Source organism: Haemorhous mexicanus, chromosome 29 (genome assembly GCF_027477595.1).
Source record: "Haemorhous mexicanus isolate bHaeMex1 chromosome 29, bHaeMex1.pri, whole genome shotgun sequence".
NCBI classification, from domain to species: domain Eukaryota; kingdom Metazoa; phylum Chordata; class Aves; order Passeriformes; family Fringillidae; genus Haemorhous; species Haemorhous mexicanus.
Window position 1 is genome coordinate 1,713,899 of NC_082369.1, and position 18,945 is coordinate 1,732,843.

The following is an 18,945-nucleotide window of genomic DNA, read 5'->3' on the forward strand; positions in this document are numbered from 1 at the left end:
TAAAAAGTTTCCATATCTGTGCAGTGAGTACAGTGGAATTGGTTATTATTTCCATCATGCTTCAAAGAAAGACCTTAGATACATTAGGTAGATTCCCTCCTACACAGCAATTAGACAAAGAATCAAATGAAACAATATCGGATGAGTTTAAAGAAAAAAGACCGAACCAAACAAACCAAAAAGCCAACCTCAAACAACACTGGTGCACATATCTATATAACCAGAGCAAGTGCAGGACAAATGAAGAAGAGATATGAGACTTGGAGTACTCTGTTCAGCTCTGGGGCGCCCAACAGCAGGAGGACGTGGAGCTGCTGGAGCCAGGCCAGAGGAGGCCACGGAGATGCTGCCAGGGCTGGAGCCCCTCTGCTCTGGAGCCAGGCTGGGAGAGCTGGGGGTTCTCACCTGGACAAGAGAAGGCTCCAGGGAGAGCTCAGAGCCCCTGGCAGGGCCTGAAGGGGCTCCAGGAGAGCTGGAGAGAGACTGGGGACAAGGCCTGGAGGGACAGGACCCAGGGAATGGCTCCCACTGCCAGAGGGCAGGGCTGGATGGGATCTTGGGCAGTTCCCTAGGAGGGTGGTGAGACTCAGGCACAGGGTGCCCAGAGCAGTGGGTTGCCCTGTCTCTGGAAGCATTCAAGGCCAGGCTGGATGCAGCTTTGAACAGCCTGGTCTAGCCCATCCCATGGCAGGGGCCTGGAACTAGATGATCTCTAAGGTCCCTTCCCAGTCAAACAATTTCATGATTTTGTGAATAAGATACCAACTCCTGAAAGTATAGCCCAAAATAATGATCAATTCTAGATTTGTATCACTCCAAAACTCAGCCTTGGACACCTTTGCTGAAGATGTGGCAAGACCCCAAAACAGCAGCAGCAGCTCTTTTTCTGTCCTAGGTAGCACATGAAGACTCTCAAGTCTACCTACTTCATTTACTTATCACTACTTCCATGACCAGTTGTCACTGTTGTCAAAACTCCAACAAGATCTGCAACAATGTAAGTAGTGAGATTACATATCTAATGTTTATAATAAAAAGCCTGTCCTGGGTCTGGTTGGGATGGAGTTAGTTTTCTTTATAGCAGCTGATGGTGCATTGTTTTAGTTTTGTGCCCAAAACAATGCTGGTAACAAACTAATGTTTTAGCTATTGCTGAACAATGTGCAGAGTGTCAAGAAGGCCTTCTTTGTTTCTCACCCTGTTCACCCGAGCCCAAGAGGTTTGGAAGGGGTCACAACCAGGCAGATGATTCAACAAAGATATATTCCACACCCGTAGCATATCACAATCATTTTTATAAGGAGGTTAGCTATCTTTGCATCATGTACATGTTAGAATTCTCCTGAAGAACTCATGGAAACTGAGATAACAGAACCCAGATCTTGTAGTAACATGGAGAAAGAGAACAAGAACTACAGCAAAAAATAAAAATAGTAACATGCAGCAAATCTACCAGTTTTAGACGTCTCAGTTGTAATACACAGTATATAACTTGCTTGTTCAGTGAACTGCTCACACTACATCTAACTGCAAGATGTGCTGATTTTGGCACAAATATTTTCAGCTTCCCATCCCTGAAAAAAAAAAAAACAAAAACCAAAAACAAAACAACAAAAAAAAAACCCAAAAAAACCAAAAAAACCAAAAAAACAACAAAAAAAAACAACAAAAACCACAGCAAACACAGTAATTTCCTTGTTTCAGATTTTACCAGGCCATTTCCCAGCAAAACTGGAAGATCTGGGGGCTCACAAGTAGGTACCAGCAAACACTTCCTTAACACCGACGTTTTCACAAATCTTATTCTTCATGATGAGGTCTGTTTTAAACATCTACTCTTATCCTTCCCTTCCCTGTGTATAGTGACAATTTTGTGAGTACTAGGTATATTACTCAATTTCCATCCAAAAAGCTGAACCTAAATCACCTACAAGAGTACATTTATATACACACACACATACATATGTATATACATAACCTGCAAAATAAAATACTTTTGTGGAGTTGATGCAGTTGTCTGTTTGTACCCCAAGTCCTAGTAGATGTTTACCCAGGGAATCAGGAAGTAGGAAGACAAAATAACAGTGGAAATAAGTACAACTCCCCTATCACTAGTGGTGGTTTCCTTTAATTAGTGTTGGCTTCATTCTCGTATTAACTGAGTCGAAATAATTGTAAATCCTCCCTGATTTTGGAAATGGTTGAAGAAACACAAAGTATATAATGAGGTCTGTTTGTAGTGTTCTAAGGATGCTGAAATAATCCTCCTGGCCATTTCTAAGTGGCAAACAGGTTCCTTGCAATGCTTCTCTCTCTGACAAGAGGCTCCTGTTCTTGCTTGAACAAGAAGGCATCAGAGCATCATCACTTTAACAATCAGCCATCAACTTCTACAGGGCACTTGCTCCGAAGAGCAGCAACACAGAGATTGCAGGCTCTGTCTTGGGAGGACTGTCAGGCACCATTTCCACTCATTGAAAAAGAGTAAATCAAGAAGTCTTTCCTTTATACAAAATACTGAACATCAGCTCCTCAATGTGAAGTTTGCTTATAGACATTCTGTGGCCATCTGGTCAGGTTTGAACATCAACACATTAAGAATTCAATTTCAGATTAAGATCTGACCAGCTGCTGCAAAAAGATTTTAATGCTTCACATAAAAATACATTAAGATACAAATGTAGTGCTCAGAAAGCAGGACAAAACCTAACTTTTAAAATGAAATTCAATTATACAAACCCAGATCAATGCTTGTTTTGGAAGGAGACTCTTGCTGATCTTCAGTTGCTGCTTTAGAGCCTCACAGTGGTCTTACAGAGCAATTTCAATGTTCAAGTAAGTGCTGTCTGGTAACAGATTACAAAAGGATGATGCTGGGAGCAAATCATATCTGTATTTTAGCTTCATACAAGCTACTAGAAAGTCAGGAAAAAGCTGACCACATATTAAATGCAGCAGTCTCAAAACACTATTTCAGCCCACTGATTTGGAAATCCAGTCCTTAGGAATACAAAACACTGTTAATGTGACTGGATTCTTCCTCTTATTTTTGTGTTCCCAGTGCATTTGTTTCCTATTGTAATGGGAAGTTTCTCCATTTTATTGAGGACATTCACTAATCCTTGCTAGCACTTAGCACAGGGAAGTTGCAAAAAACCCCAAATCCATCAACCAATCAAAATCCCCTCAAACTAAACAAACAAGCCCCCTCCCCTCACAACCATCTTATCTTTCTACCATCCCCCTTTGTGTCATACTCCTCTCTCATACCCACACATCCAACTCCTTCCTTTCCATTCTTCCTTCTCTTTTTCTCTTGACCAGCACTCAAGCAAAACCTAAGTAATTGACTGTAGATATGTTTAACTGGTCTATTGCTCTGCTTTAGCTTTCCCCAAGGAAATCACTTTGTGCCTATCAGAACTGATGAAACTTTGCTCAGGAGAGAAATATAACATCATATTCCTAACCATCGCTGCTACTAATTAGAACATTGTGACAGACTAATTTGTCAACATCTAGTTTAACATTCCTAACCTAAACACACCAATGATATAATTATGCAGTTACACTCTTACAAATACACCTAACACATCTGTTTCTTCATGTAGCAGCCGAGGAACAAGATGCTAAAGATGACTGGAGTCAGCAAAATTGTTGAATCTTAACGTGCTTGTTCAAAAATCCATTAAAAGAATCCATCACATTTATTTCTCCCTCTTTATTTCAAATCCTACTACACAGAAATCACCATGCATCCCTAGGAGACACTCAGGGTAAAAAGATGTTTTTTGGAAAACTTTTGAGAATCACAGAATGGTTTAGGTTGGAAGGGACCTTTAAAGGTCACCTTGTCCAAACCCCTGGCAACAGGCTGGGAAATCATCAAGTAGACCAAACCCTGTTCAACCTGGCCTTGAACACTTTCAGGGATGGGGCACCCACCTCCACTCTGGACACAGCGAGGAGTTGTGTGTTTTCCTAGTGTTTTACACTGTGCCAGTTTTTACCACCTGCATTGTAAAATCACTCTTTAACACACAGAGTGTGCCTAGAGGCAATGATGGCATTCTGATGCAAGATGTCAGCAAAGCAGTAAAGAAACGTCATTGTAAAAATATACAGGAGGTAGAGATTTTTATATTTAGCTCTTTTGCATATAAATGGTCTTTGTTAACATATGCAGCAACTTTTTCCCTTTTTTATAACATGAGTGTTAACTAAGTCCTTTAGAACCAATGACATTTGTCCTGAAGTGTGCTGATACAGGATTAGCACGCTAATCACACCGATTAGCTCAGTGCAGATTAAAGCCTTGAGCACAGCACAAGTTTCCAAGGTATCTGAAGAGCAAGAGAGACACTACTGTACATATATTGTGAGGAAACAAGAACTCCAACTCCCTGCTGCAGTGGACTTGGATATCTCAAGTATCCAACCACAGCACCCAAACAACAGAAACAAATAATTTAGAAAAATAATCTGTACTTATTATCTTGAACTTGATTTTGAAGAGTAACAAACAACATAGATGCAAATACAGTCACACACAAAAGACAAGAACAAAAGAATGTTCCCTGCTTATTGTACGTGGTCTAACTGGGCTTAGATAAACAAACAAAACATGGAGTATCATAGTTTTGAATATTACATGTACAATTCTCTCCAAAATCTTCAGGCAGTTTTGTAGGGGCTCTCCTGTAACTGAACAGTTTTATACATATGGGAAACAATCAAGCTGTACAGTTAAAAGTTTTATATCTATGAAATATATAGCACACATCTTTAAAATGAGAGTAAGTATAGGGTGTGTTGCTACATTTCTATGGAGATAAGCATTACTGGAACCAGGAATAATTCCTAAAAGTCACCCGGGAGGCAGTTATACACAATTTTGCTTTCTGAGCTATTTAATTGATGTTCTTCAAAGAAATATTAAAGGAGTAAAAGGTTCCTAATGTGAAATGCTCAAAACATTTTAAAAGCTATGTGGATTTGTGTGCCAAAAGACAAATGAAAGTCAAGCGTAAGAGGAATTAAAGGCAATATGAGCAGGACTAAAAGCAGAAGAGGGAACACGAGTTTTAGAAACTCTGTGGAGAACATAATCTGTGGGTAATGTGGATTAACAGACATTTTTACAAAGCTATTATCACTTAGAAGCAAAGCATAGTTCTCAAGTTTGTTCTTATCCACTTTCATGCATCCAGGTTTGTTTTTATTCATGTCAGTAGGTATGAGACAACAAAAGTTCAAGCAGTGCTGCTGATGCACTGGCATAGTGGCAACATTTATGATGATTCCTTATTCCTAGAAACCACTTCATATCCTAGATTAACCCAGGAGAAAATATCATCTCCTGTACAGATCCTATACAATGAGCCTACAACACCAAAGGCTCTTTTCCAAGTGTTTGGATATCAAGTCCAGGCTTTTTCAAACACAGAAAAACAACAGCTGCTGTGACAATAAGGTATATTATAATACTTCCATCTTATTGATCTTGTGGCTTAAAAAGCACACAACAGTGTATAATTAACACAAAAGGAAGTGTTTTCTATAAAGCTGCAAAACTGGAAAGGGTTTTCGCACAACAGAAATGTAAAATCTGAGGGCAGAATTTAACAGACAGATGAGCTAATCTAATGTTTGTGGTAATAGAAGGGCATACTTGTTAGCTCTAAATCTCATCAGGGCCTTCCACAGATCAATGCATAAAAGAGAAGAATGCTCCCCAGTTTATTTGCTGCTCAAGCTTTTTTAGGTGAATTAATGTAGCTCAGAGGCAAGCACTGGACTTGCAAGTTAAATAACAGAAGAAGGCAGAGAGGAAGAACTCAGCTCACCAGTATTTCAAGAAACTTCAGTGTGAGTGACTGAGCCAATCCAACATCTGTCTTGTTTGTTCCTCCCTGCCTCCGGCCCCACACTCATCTGGATGTCCTATACGTCTTTTCTGCTTACAGTAGTTCTATTAACTGACCTAGCCACTCATATCTCAGAGAGATTTCACAGACACTGGGAGCTGTGTTCCTTGAAGAAGGAATGAATGAGCTCTCCTTCTCTTAGAGTAGGTACCATATCTGAGTTCCCAGGAGCTGGAGTCATTCTTTCCCATGAACTGCACTGATCCATCTGGAGACCAGCAACAGCAGGCAGCAAAGCTGCATACAAATAAAACACTCCTTCAACAAACACTGTACAGTGCAGAGAGCTACGTATTCATAATGCAATAATTCCAGGAGACTAAATTGTCAGCCACCACCATAATGCAGAATTTCAGGCACACTTTACAGTTCTTTGGACCCACATCATAGACTGCCCTAATTTAAAATACAAAGCCATCACCTCAATTCAACATATTTTGCTGAAAGCTGCTATAGTGAAGGCCAGCTAGATCCAAGACACTTGCTGCAGATCATGTTGCTATGTTTGTCACTAGTCAAAGGCTCACATATCTGCTGTTACAGGAAACTGAGGGGTAACAATGCCTGGAAAGAATGGGAATTTAAATTAAATATGAGAACTCAAATACCAAAGCAAGATCTAAGTGCAGATTGTACTTGGATCTATAAGATCATAGCACTCTTAAAGTGTTCCCAGATAAGGAACCAGGTTTGGAAGAGCCATGCTTCAGTAGCCAAGCTGATCCTTCTCCCTAAATCAGAAGACAGATGTGGACACTACCTCCTCTTGCCCCAGGGAAAACAAATAAACAAAACATATTTATTATCCTGTTTCAAGGAGGGAGACAAAGGTATATGCTCACTAAGGCAAGAGTAAGGCACTGAGAATGGGTACAGCTGGCACACAGCAAACCCACACAGCAGCTCCTGACAACAGCTGTCAGCTCTGTCCCCTGGAATAATTCCAGCCATCAGTCACAGGGCTACCAAACCAGGACAAGTGCAGCAAAGCACTCTTCTCTGCCTCACACTAAGGAGGATGTGCTACTCAAGGCACCCCAACAAGTGCAAGTACAAGAGATACAGAAGTTATACACAATATAAGGTATTCAAGCAAATTTTTAGAACACCAGCTTGGCTAACAGAAACATATAGGCAACACACAGTACATCCACTTTTCACCGCAGCAGCAGGACTGTTTCAGCACCTTGGCCAGTCCGCCCAAGGTTATTCAAGTACATTAACACTTCCACTGCACAAATACACCAAATTTTACAGACAGGAATGTGCTGCAATGCATGGAGCTGAACGTAAGACCTCCAAGTACCCACTGGTGGACTATCTACCCACTGTCCTTCTGCACTGCCATATGCTCACCTTCCCCAAAATGATGGATCAAACTGACTCCATGCCAGTCTTTAAATCATTCTTGTTAATTCATTAATTAAGTTAAACTTGTTAATTAAATCTTATTAATTTGTTAGGCCTACACTGGCACTACCAGTCCCTGCGAAGTATGTCCAGTAGAGATGACAAAATGCATGGGGCATGCAAGAGCATAATGAACACATAATAAAGATAATGGATGAAAAAAGGGAATGATACAGAAACAAAGAAGAAAGCTGACAACCAGACTACTCTGTAACTAAAGATTATTGGCAAGGAAACAGTAAGGAGACAGAGAAGAAGGAAAAACTTGAGTTCCATGTTACGATGTTACACCAATAATATGCAAGAAGCCATAAAACACTCCAAATGACCTAACAAACAGTCAAGAAGTTTAAATGACACATTAAATGACATTTCAAAATTTTCAGAACACAAAACACCGAACTTAAAAGGCAAAAGCTATATACCATGCAATGCAATTGCTCGAAATCCACTCTCTCCTGTATCAGGATTACACGCCTAGTTCGTCACATCCTTAGAAATGTATCCCACAAAATAATTAATATTTTACTAATGACAGTACAAGACTCAAGACAGACTACAGAGTCAGGGTCAGCAGAAATCTCTTCTGCTGAACGCTTCCCCACAGGGAGTTTGTCAGTCAGGACAAAGCCAGAGCCGTCACTGCGGGGATCTGGCCCGGGGGCTCGGCTGCTCTCCCCTCCCTGGGGCTGCCTGGCGAGGATGCTGGGCTGGGCCCACGGGGGGCCCGAAGTTTTAGGAATTACGAGGAAAACGCTAGTTACTACACAAAGAATCAAAAAGTCTCAAACAACCCCAGACCCATAGATACATCAATACTGCCAAATCGCGGAGGACAGGGCCTGCAGCCTCATGCGCTCCACTGCCTTCCTGCGGCCACGGCTCGGCCCCGGCCCGCTGCGGGGCAGCTGCAGCATCTCCGAGCGCCCACGGGAGGCGGCTCCAGGCTCGGACGCGCCGCACAGCCCGCCCGGGCCCGGCTGCGCCCGGGGCCGCTCCCCGCCCTCAGCCGGGCTGCCCGCGCGTGGCTCGGGGAGCCCACGGCCCGGCACAGCCACTGACCTGCGGCAGCAGATACAGGAGCAGCCAGAGGCGGAGCGGGGCCGGCCGCGCCGCCATGCCGAGCCTGCCGCGCCGCCGCCGCTTTGTTCCGACCTGGGCCGGGCCGGACCCTTCAGCACCGGGCACCCAGAGCCCGCCCCGGACGTCCCGCCCCGGAACCCCGAGCCGCCAACCGGCTCCGCCGGGGCATTACGTCACTTCTGGCGGTGCCGAATGAAATGGCGAGTGGTGGCGGCGGCGGCGGCGCAGGGAAGATGGCGGTGAGGAAAGGGGTAGCGCCCGCGGTGTGTCCCCGTCCCCGTCCCCGTCCCCGTCCCCGTCCCCGTCCCCGTCCCCGTCCCGCCACTGTGGGATCCCGCAGCAGCGTTCTGGGTCTGTGTCTCCGCGGATGGCGCGCTTTAACTGGGCCGTCTGTGCTCTGCCGTAGGATAAGGAGAAGAAGAAGAAGGAGAGCATCTTGGACCTCTCCAAGTACATCGACAAGACCATCCGGGTGAAGTTCCAGGGCGGGCGGGAAGGTGAGCCCGGCGCGTGGCTGCAGCGCGAGGCTCTTCGGCCTCTCGGCGTTTTCCTTCAGCCGATGCCTGTCAGCTCTGCCCTCCTTCTCACACTGCTTTCCCATCAAGGGAAGCGGAGGAGTAGCAGGTCCTTTTACTTATGAGTGATTGCAGTTACTGGTGCGAAGCTTCTCTCCTTTAAGTATTCCATTGATGTCCCGGGAGCACTTTTATGGCTCATTTGTGCAGCTCTTCTTTTATTAGTTGTTTTGAACAGCCTTATTTTGGCTGGGGTTGTTGGGTTTTTTTTCTTTTTGCATAGCAAGGATGCACTTAAAGGAACAAAGAAACATTTATGGATGTAACAATTAATACAACTGTCGTACCTTTCATCTCTTGACATGGTAAGCATGCCGGGAGTTCGTGGTTCCATATATGCCACGGGGCCTTTGCATCCCCGTCCCTTCTGAGCTGGGCAGGTACATCCCAGTGCAGTTGGTGCCACCCGCAGGCACTTGTTTGTCTGAGTTTACCATGTGCTGCATTTTCAAACTCTACTGAAACCTTGTGCTTATAAGGGTTTGAAGTTATTTGTACTCCTTACTAAGAAGTGTATTTGTCAAACTGGGAAGTCGCTCTGTGTAATTTTGTGATATATTTAGTGACTAGTCTTGTGGAATCACGTTCTCCATTAGGACAAAGTGCTGGTCTATCGGCAGTGCTTATGTTAAAGACATGATGTGCCAGGAGGGCACCTGGAAGATGAGGTTTCTGAGGAAAGAACTTAAAATATGGTCTTGCTTCATTTTTAACCATATCCTTTCATTAAGGATATTTATTTTGTTTTGGAGTTGTCGTTCTTTTTTTGTGTGTGTGACTTGTACTGATTTGTTACACAGTATTCTTAAAATGCCCTTGAAATTGTCTGAAAGTAAAAATGTTAGTGTCTTGAAGAACATTTGGAAGAATTGATTGAAAAGTCTGTAAGCTTTAATTGGTGCAATGCAGACCAGCTTTTGTGTACTGGCCATTGATAGACACTGTTTAATATCTCTGGCCTCATTTGTTTGGACTTGCCTGAAGGAGGGAACAGGGCTGGAGGACTGAATCTACCTTTCATGAAGTCTTATGTTGCTGTATACCTTGCTTTGGTCCTAATCATTGTTTTCTGTGTGGTCTTCAATAGCAAGTGGTGTCTTGAAAGGATTTGACCCTCTTCTGAACCTTGTGCTGGATGGTACCATTGAGTATATGCGCGGTAAGTCATGTGCAATCTTTGGAAAGCTTCTGCTCCCTGAGTGGTTTTCTTGACAGAAATCTTAAAGCTCTGTAAGTGAATAAGCAGAAACTGTAGATTACCATCACCCAAACTGCAGCATGCTTACGATAACTATCTTGTAAAGAAAGACATAAGGTGACATAAGGTCTATGGGACCTGATAACATGCTCCTGAGGGAATTGGCTGTTACAGTTCCCAAGCTACTTTAAAACATTTAAGAAGTGATGGCAGTCAGATAATGGGAAAGAGGGGAACATTGAAGCCATTTTTCAAAAGGGTAGAAAGGAGCCTGGGAACTGCTGTCCTGTCAGCCTGACCTCTTGTGCCTATGACGATCATGGTAAAGATCCTCCTTTGAGCTCTGCTAAGACATTTGGAGGACAGGGAGGTGATTTTAGACATCCACCATGGCTTTACCAAGGGAAAAATCCTTTCTGAAAGACCCAGTGGCCTTTGACACAATCCCCCACTGTCACAGCAGTGGGCCCCGGGCTGGGTAATAATTAACATTACCTCCATGATTCACAGAAGGCTGATCAATATCTTTATTATATCTATATTTTTATATATATATGTATCATTATAAAAGAAACCCATTGCTTTTATAGACTGTTACGATACATCTGGACCTAATTGGTCCTCCAATCCAAACACAATCCCCATTGGCTAATTAAGAAATCACCCTTTGGTAAACAAATCTCCATAACACATTCCACATGTTCACAATAACAGGTGCAGCAGGCCAAGATAAAAGTTTTTTCTCATTCTTTTCTCTGATCTTCTCATAGCCTTTTCCCAGAAAGGCCTGGGAAAGTTGTCTGTTGCTCTCTGTGATCTGAGAGCTGCTGCCACACTCCACAACATCCTTTTCCCTAAATTGAAGAGAAATGGATTTGATGGGTGGACTGTTTGGTGAATGTGGAATTGGTTGGGTGGTCGTGTGCAAAGGGTAGTAGTCAATGGCTTCATGTCCTCGTGAACATCAGTGACGGGGGTCGTCCCTCAGGGATCTCTGTGGGGACCAGTACTGTTTAGTGTCTGTCATGACATAGGCAGTGGGATCAAGTTCACCCTCAGTCTGCAGGTGACACACCTGAAGGATGGGGTCATTTAAGGGGACCTGGATAAATTTTTGAAGAGGGCCCACAGGAACCTCATGAGGTTCAGCAAGACCCAGGCTGGGGGATGAATAGATTGAGAGCAGCCCTGCTGAGAGGGACGTGGACTTGCTGGTGGATGAGAGGCTGGACAATATGTGCTTGCAGCTCACAAAGCCAGCTGTATCCTGGGCTGCATCCCTACCAGGGATGGGGGATTCATCCCCAGCGCGGGGATTCTGCTCCTCTGCCTGCTCAGGTGAGACCCCGCATGCAGAGCTGCCACCAACCCTGGGGAATAACAGTAGGAGGATGTGGAGCTGCTGGAGCCAGGCCAGAGGAGGCCACAGAGATGCTCCAAGGGCTGGAGCCCCTCTTCTCTGGAGCCAGGCTGGTAGAGCTGGGGTCCTCACCTGAAGAAGAGAGATCTTTGAGGAGATGGTATTGTGGTCTTAAAGTTTTAAAGGGACATAAAAGGAAATGCCAGGGGGTGAATGCTTCAGCAGGCCCTATTGTGGCAGGGCAAGAGGTAATGGGTTTAAACCAAAGGAGGGTTGATGTAGATATAACAAAAGATGTAGATATAAGGAAGAGGGTTTTTTTATAATGAGTGTGATAAAAACACTGGGACAAGTTGCTCAGAGAGGTGATAGGTGCCCCATCCTTGGGAGCATTCAAAGATGGGACTCAGAGCAACTGGGTCTAGTTAAAGATGTCCCTGCTTGTTACAGGGGGGCTGTACTAGATCTTTAAAGGTGATTCTGCAGCAGAAGTTAGGTTAAGCACATTCCCTGTGATAGAACATCCCTGGTAGTCCTTGCTTGAGCTCCTCTATAGTTATCTCATTGGCTGTCCTTGTCCTCTAAAGCTTGAATAAAGCAGTGTCTTCTTCTCTCTGATACAAAACCTATCATTTGATGAGACAGTGTTTTTGAAGAGCATTCTCCTACCTGTTTAAAAGGGAACACCTGAAGCTTTGAATTTCATCTTTAAAAGAGAGTTTTAAAATGTGTTGTTCATTTCTGTTGAATACAGAGATACCTCTATATGGAAGATAGAAGTGGTTGGTTTGTAAGTGTTTGTCTGTCCCGATCCAGCCCTGTTTGGCCTGGTCTGAAAATGGACTGGTGCTCTCTTCCCTAGTGCATTGAGAAGTCAGGGTCATTTTCTGATTTGCATTAATCTCCAGGTGTTTTTCTATAATGACATTTGAAGTGGGATCAATGTATATTATTAGTTAGAGGCCTATGAATTCTTTAATAAATGTGTTCTACTTTTTGTTGCATACAAAGCAAGTTTCATTGCTGCTTATTGTTGGTAAGGTCTTGAAAACATCAGATGTCACTGCTGCATCATCTGCATGGTCCATGTGTTCAATAAAACAAAGCAGTTATGCCAGGAAAGAACATGCCTGTCTGTGCCTTTTGAAGTTGATAGAATTTGGTTTCTTTTTCTTATTTTCCTGTTCTAACCATGGATCTTTGCTTTTTAGATCCGGATGATCAATTTAAATTAACAGAAGACACACGTCAGCTGGGACTTGTGGTTTGCAGAGGGACTTCTGTGGTTCTGATTTGTCCACAGGATGGAATGGAAGCTATTCCAAACCCTTTTATTCAGCAGCAGGATGGCTAATGCTTTCTTTGGATTGTCTCTGAAAACTTCAGGGGTGCAAGTCATTGGAGAAAACTATCAGTGTGTGAGAAGCTTCCTGTTTTGGGGGGGAAGTTTGAATGCATATTTGTTAGTGTGAAAGAAGTCAACTTTTATTTTTGTGGCTTTCATAAATGATGAGAGGATGGGGAATGTAAGAAGCATGTTCTTGTTTTTCTCCCACCCCCAAATAAGTGTGTAACTATGTTGTTTAGAGCTGACAAAAGAGAACATATTGTCATGAATTGTCTGAGACCTTCTTGATCTTGTGAGTTTTGAAACAACCCCATAAAATTAGTTATGAATGCCCTGAATATTGGTTATATTCTTTCCATTTTTAAATACATTAAAATGCCTTTAATCCAAATTAAAAGCCTAAATACAGTAGAACATGTTTTTCTTCCTCTTAGATGTCAGTACTCAGCTGGCGAAGCATTATGTTGTAGTCTTCTGCTGTTGAGTTCAGTCTCTTTTGTGCAGGAAAATTACTTCTTGTATAGTGTCATCACCTTTACAAGGGATGTAGCCAAAAAGGTGTTTTTCAGCACTTGTTCCAGAAGTGGTGGTCTGTGATCTGTGTATCAGCAGGCTCACCCGTTTCTACAGAGGACTGGTCTAACTTGTGGGTTAATTCTTGGTTGAGTGACCTAAACCTTATGGAGGTAGCTATTTGTTACTTGCAATTTTAGGGGGAGAATATTTAATATCCTAACATTTGTTCAATTGTAGGCAGTGTCTGGAAGTACTGCGTATTTTTATATTGTACCTATCCACTGTTTTGCCAGTTATAACTTGATTTGTAAGCAAACATTTTTATTTCTTTTATACTGCAGAAAATGCAAGATTTGAGGAGTTCTGAGTGAATAAAGACAAATTGATCTGTTTCTAAATGTCTGGTTTTTAGTCTGTAAAAGTGCACTACAGCTGACATTACAGTTCTCCAGCCATAAATCTAAATTAAATTAGTTCAGGAGGTGCATAAACACTGCAGGTTCAGGAGGGACCAGAGCAGGAGCTGTATTTCAAACAGGGGATTGATGGAAAAGGCATCTTGTCCCTCTTCTGAAGCATTTTAAAGACTACTTGGTTGAGGTTTGTGCCTGGAGCCTGTAACCTGCTTCTGTCACCTGCTCTTGCCTTTATAGAGGACCCTTTATGAGGAGGCTGTAGCAGAGTGAATTGTTTTGCTGGCAGCAGCAGTTTTGTTCCTGAAGGGTGTCAAGAACACATGGCAAATACAGGTTGTATTGGTTATTTTGGCCATAGCGCTTTTCTCCCACACATAGCCTTTCATGGGTCAGCTCCAAAATGAATGGGAACTTAAGAGTAAATTTCATTTTAGTGAATCTGACTTCCAGAAAGCTCTGAAACTAGGGACCAGGTGTTGTATGTATAATGTATTGCCTGTGTGTTCTTGGGTGCATCTGGATTTTAATCTGGGGGCTCACAGAGTTGTCTATAAACTTGTGCTCCTCACAACCTAGTTTTTTTCTAATGCTACAAAACTTGGTTGTGAAACTGCACAATTCAAAAGAGAATCCTCATTTAGAGTGCGAGGAGTAGAATTTGCTTGCCATCAGCCTGAGAAGAGTCTTGAACTCTCCTTTTAGGTGGGAGAAAGTGCAGCGCATTATTGGCATCACACCAGCAATCTATTTTTGCACTCTTAAGTATAGTATCAGAAACAGACCTGCTGGGGCTCTCTGGGGTGGATTCTGGGCTCTCAGTGCTGGGAAATCTGCCTGAAGCTGTGGGTCAAGGATGTGGGGGCATGTTCCCAACATTTCCTGCTCAGGTGATTGGTGGCTTGGTCTTTGTTGAGAGCTGCATGGCTCTCCTTTTCTGTAGCACAGACTTTGAAGTTATACCTTCAAAGTCTTGGGAGTCAAGTACCTGAAAAGAAGAATATGAAAATAATAGGGGACAGACATTTAAGCAGGGCCTGTTGTGATAGGACAGGGGTTTAAGCTAAAAGAAGGGTGATCCAGACTAGAAATGGGGAAGAAAGTTTTTATGATGGCATGGTAAGACACTGGCACAGCTTCTGTTTGCTGAGCTCTGCCAAGAACTGGGAGTGAGTCTTGCTTATATGGGCTCTTTTGGTGAGGGACTCTACTTCAAGGTTCCTATGCAAGTCTCTTCACCCAATAGCTTTGGAAAAATTCACTGTGACATTAGCTGTTGCTTGTCCCACATCTGTGTTTATTTAGTGCTTTCAGATTAAGGATGACTGAACATGTGAAGCCATCTTGGTTTGAATGGGGGCTCACTCCTTCCTCTTCTCTTACTAAAGTGTAAGTTAGATATGTAATAAAAACTGTAATCACTTTGGTATTTGGTTGAACTTGAACTAACGAAAGATGAGGTAATGGTTGCTTTTTTCCAAATGGGTTCAATGTTTTCTACAACTTCTTTATATTTACTCAGTGCTTAGGAATCTTTTGGTTGTTTCTCCTGTTTTTTCTTTTTAGCCCAGGCTCTTTGCTTGGCTAATGGCTCCCCTTATTTGTTCTCTGGCCTTACCAGGTAAAAGTGGATGCCAGTCAAATCTGTAATTTTTAGGTTATACAGCTGTTCTGCTAATGCTGTTTAGAAAGCAGCAGAACAAAGCAGGAGAGTAGAAAACATCCTATTTTTAGGACAAGATTGGTTTATCTCATACTTATCCTAGCTAGGGGGATAGTGTTTCCAGAGATGGAAAGGGCTACATAAGACTAAGTTAATTTTAACTGCCTGGCAGTCTACAAGCATGGAGCCTGCACAAGAGCCACAGGAGCTGGGACCTCAGACAGAAATGATTGCAGACACAATTCTTGAGGTGGGAGAGAGACTCTTCCAGGTCAGCCGTAGGGTGCTTTCAGTACACAGTCGATATTTTGAAGCCATGTTTTTTGGAGGAGCAAGGGAGAGCTCTGAACAGCACATAGTGATCAAAGGCATCGATGCAGTGCCATTTCATGCACTACTTGAATTCACTCGCACAGCCAAAGTTCTCATAGGTCAAGAAAATGTGACCAGCTTACTGGAAGCAGCTGATTTTTTTCAGTTTGACAGGGTGAAACTGTTGTGTCAGAAATTTCTGGAGAGAGAACTGCATGTTTCAAATTGCCTGGGCTTGATGACCTACTCACAGCATTTTGCCTTTACAGAGTTATATGTGTCTGCTATGAATGTGGCTCTCACTCACTGGGGGGATTTGATATGCCAGGAAGAATTTAAGGCATTACCCAAGGAAATGCTGGTGCAGCTCTTGAAGAGTGATGACCTCTTCATTTCAAGAGAGGATGTGGTTTTTGACAGTATTATGATTTGGATAATGGAGGACCCAGCAACAAGAGAGGAGGAATTTCTGGATTTGGTGGGCGAAGTCAGGGTCACGTTTCTGAGTTTGTCCTTCCTTGATATCTTGGTGAAACGCAGCAAGTGTGCTGGAGAGACAGATATCTTTTCCAGACTAATAAAGAAGTTAGACAGCTGTCCCCCACCCAGCTGGCAAAATCCGAAACTGTGTCCTTATGCTGGCCGGACCTATGACACCTTATATGTCCTGGGAGGAAAGCATGACAAGGAACAGCAAGAATTATTTCTCTTTCAACCTAAAACTGGGACCTGGCAGGCTTGTTCTCCACTGCAGCGCAAGAACCTCACCCAGTATTCAGTGGCAGCAGTAGGTAACTTACAGAGAAGGAAGACTGAACAGATGTAAACAGAAGTTGAGACTGAGTCCCAAATGCAGGGAGTCCAAATGTTGCTGTTAAACTGTTGTGCTCAGCATTGCTAAAACCTCTATCATATTGGTGTTCATATTTGTTCAAAGAATGTTTTTTTCTTCCTTAGTCCTGGGAGAATGCTAGACAACACTTTTCTCCTATAGCAGAAACTATGCAGTCTACCAAGCTCCTTACCTTGGCTTTATCTGGAATTAGTCTAAGGACTTGGCTTTAAGCAGTGTATTTTTTGGCCTTCTCTTTTGTAGGGATTTAGACATATGACAGGCGACTTCTGATTTATAGTTGCCATTACATTAAACTTATCCATAGATGTTGGGAAATCTTCATGCTTGGAGACTTTCAAGCCAGCTCAATACTATGGCTTCCTGTATTACTGTTGGTAATAGTCCCATTTCTGGTAGGAGTTTGGAATTGAGATCTCTGAGGTTCTATCCAACCTGTGTTTCCATGATTCTGTTCAAAAATGGGAGCAGGCTTGGAAAGACTGGCTGCATTCCATAGGCCCTATGAATTAAATACTGCAAACTGACTGATAGAGCAGTGATTTTTCTCTCCTCATCTTGCACCTTATCAGTACAGCCCAGGGTGAAATGAGAACCCCAGGTATCAGGAACAATTTTTAGCCTTCGCATGACTAGTATTTTCTTTGCTGTGCTTCCAGGGAGCTTCCTTTTTGTGACAGGAGGATATTTCCGGGATGAATTTGTGTGGTACAGTGTGGATTGGGTGCTCATCTACAACTGCTTGGACAATTGCTGGCTGGAAGGGCCAGCCATGAAGAAGTCCCGCAATAGCCACTGTGCAGTAGGAGTAGGGCTCTACTTGTACGTTCTCGGAGGGAGCACAGATGAAGGGATAATCCCAGCAGTGGAGCGCATGGCTCTGATGGAGTCAGAGTGGGAAAGCATGAGCCCTATGGCTCAGCCCGTGGAGAGAGGTGATGCGGCCAGTGTGGGAACCAGGATCTATGTGGTCTGTGGCCTGGATGAGAACGGACATGTATATGATGGAGTGCAAAGGCTGAACACTGAGACAGACAGCTGGGATGTCATCTCGTTCTCCCCTCTTCCAAGGTAAGAAATAATATTCTGGGATCTGGCAGAAGATGAAGGATTCTAGTGGTCCCGCTCCAAGAAGAGGTTATAGTGTAGAAATCTGTAAGTCCTGTCCCTGCAACACTTCTGTGATTCTGTTTAAACAGGACCTCTGATCTGAGGACCAAGGTAAGCCTGGATATTTCAGGGTCCAAATATTTCTGTTGATTCTGATCAAGGGTTTCTTCTCTCTCAGGTATGACCTCTGCATCACATCCCTGAATGGGGCTCTGTACACTGTAGGAGGGGAAGCTTTTCGATTTGATGTGGAGACAGATGAATGGACCCAGGTGAATGAGGAATGCTTGACCCAGAAGTTCTTCATGGGTTGCAGCACCGTGAATGGACAAATTTATCTCCTTGGACAGAGGAAGGGAAACAGCACCCTCCCCATTGTAGTCCTCTTTGATCCCTACACTGATGTGTGCCAGGTCATAGACAACAAACTCCCTTGCCCCCTTCCTATTCATGGCTGCGTCTCTGTGCGAAGATTTGATACGCGGGCATAAGAGTGGAAGATCATGTGCTTTACAGCTGAAGGGAGTTAGATTGCATCAACTTTAGCCTGTGACATTTTAAAAATTTTGTTCCTTTGTAATTCCACCTTTTTTTTTCTACTTGACAAATGAACTTGAAGCAAAAGCCTGTGCAAACTTTGTCTACACAAAGGCTGCAGGTCATTATTGAAAATGGTGATTGGTATTGTTAGGGTATATAAACTCCTTAGGGTTGATGCTCAGTAAAGGGCTGTTCTGGCCTTTAACCTTCGTGTCTCTCTGTTCTTTGAACAGCTGGAAAATCACTGCCTCATTGTTAGAAATTATCATAGGACTTAAATAATCAAATGGGTGTCAAGGGAATCTTCAGCAGGATTATAAGCCCATTGTGCGGTAGACAGATCCTAAAAATCCCAAAAACCCAAACAGCAATTGCTGTCAAGCCATACTTAATATCAGTTCCATTTTAGCCTGAAATAAGCAAGTTTCACAGGGTAATTATGGCTAAAATTATCTTTAGTCGAGGCTGAAAAGCACCACAGAAGCACAGAGACTGTTCTGGATTTATGGATTCAGGTATGTGATGATGAACATTTGCACACTGAGTCCTAAGAATCTGGCTTCAGTTCCCTTAGCTGTCTTTGGGTTCACAGCTGCGAGACTCAGGATAAAAATGCCCATCCCAAATCACTAAAATG

The 18,945-nt window shown here is 43.2% G+C and overlaps 3 protein-coding genes across 5 annotated transcripts in view; 2 read left to right on the top strand and 1 right to left on the bottom strand.

Moving 5' to 3' along the window:
- SPPL2B (signal peptide peptidase like 2B) overlaps positions 1-8,531 on the bottom strand; it is a 31,723-nt gene extending 23,192 nt beyond the window's left edge. For both annotated transcript variants that reach the window (XM_059869666.1, XM_059869667.1), the window contains exon 1: positions 8,400-8,531. In XM_059869666.1, coding sequence (XP_059725649.1) covers positions 8,400-8,456 — 57 coding nt within the window. In that variant the 5' untranslated portion in view covers positions 8,457-8,531. The remainder of the gene's footprint in view (positions 1-8,399) is intronic.
- Positions 8,508-13,815, top strand: LSM7 (LSM7 homolog, U6 small nuclear RNA and mRNA degradation associated). Of its 2 annotated transcripts, none has more exons than XM_059869675.1 (4): positions 8,508-8,659; positions 8,827-8,917; positions 10,083-10,154; positions 12,765-13,815. In XM_059869675.1, exons 1-4 carry the CDS (start codon positions 8,618-8,620, stop codon positions 12,905-12,907), a joined length of 348 nt encoding a protein of 115 aa, XP_059725658.1. In that variant the 5' UTR covers positions 8,508-8,617; the 3' UTR covers positions 12,908-13,815. The 2 variants fall into 2 exon arrangements, with proteins under 2 accessions (XP_059725658.1, XP_059725657.1); XM_059869674.1 differs by having other exon boundaries at positions 8,593-8,683.
- A 143-nt stretch (positions 13,816-13,958) lies between these two features.
- On the top strand, positions 13,959-18,513 carry LOC132339433 (kelch-like protein 24). Its single transcript, XM_059869676.1, has 3 exons — positions 13,959-16,596; positions 17,318-17,729; positions 17,947-18,513. Exons 1-3 carry the CDS (start codon positions 15,675-15,677, stop codon positions 18,257-18,259), a joined length of 1,647 nt encoding a protein of 548 aa, XP_059725659.1. The 5' UTR covers positions 13,959-15,674; the 3' UTR covers positions 18,260-18,513.
- Positions 18,514-18,945: the final 432 nt, after the last annotated feature.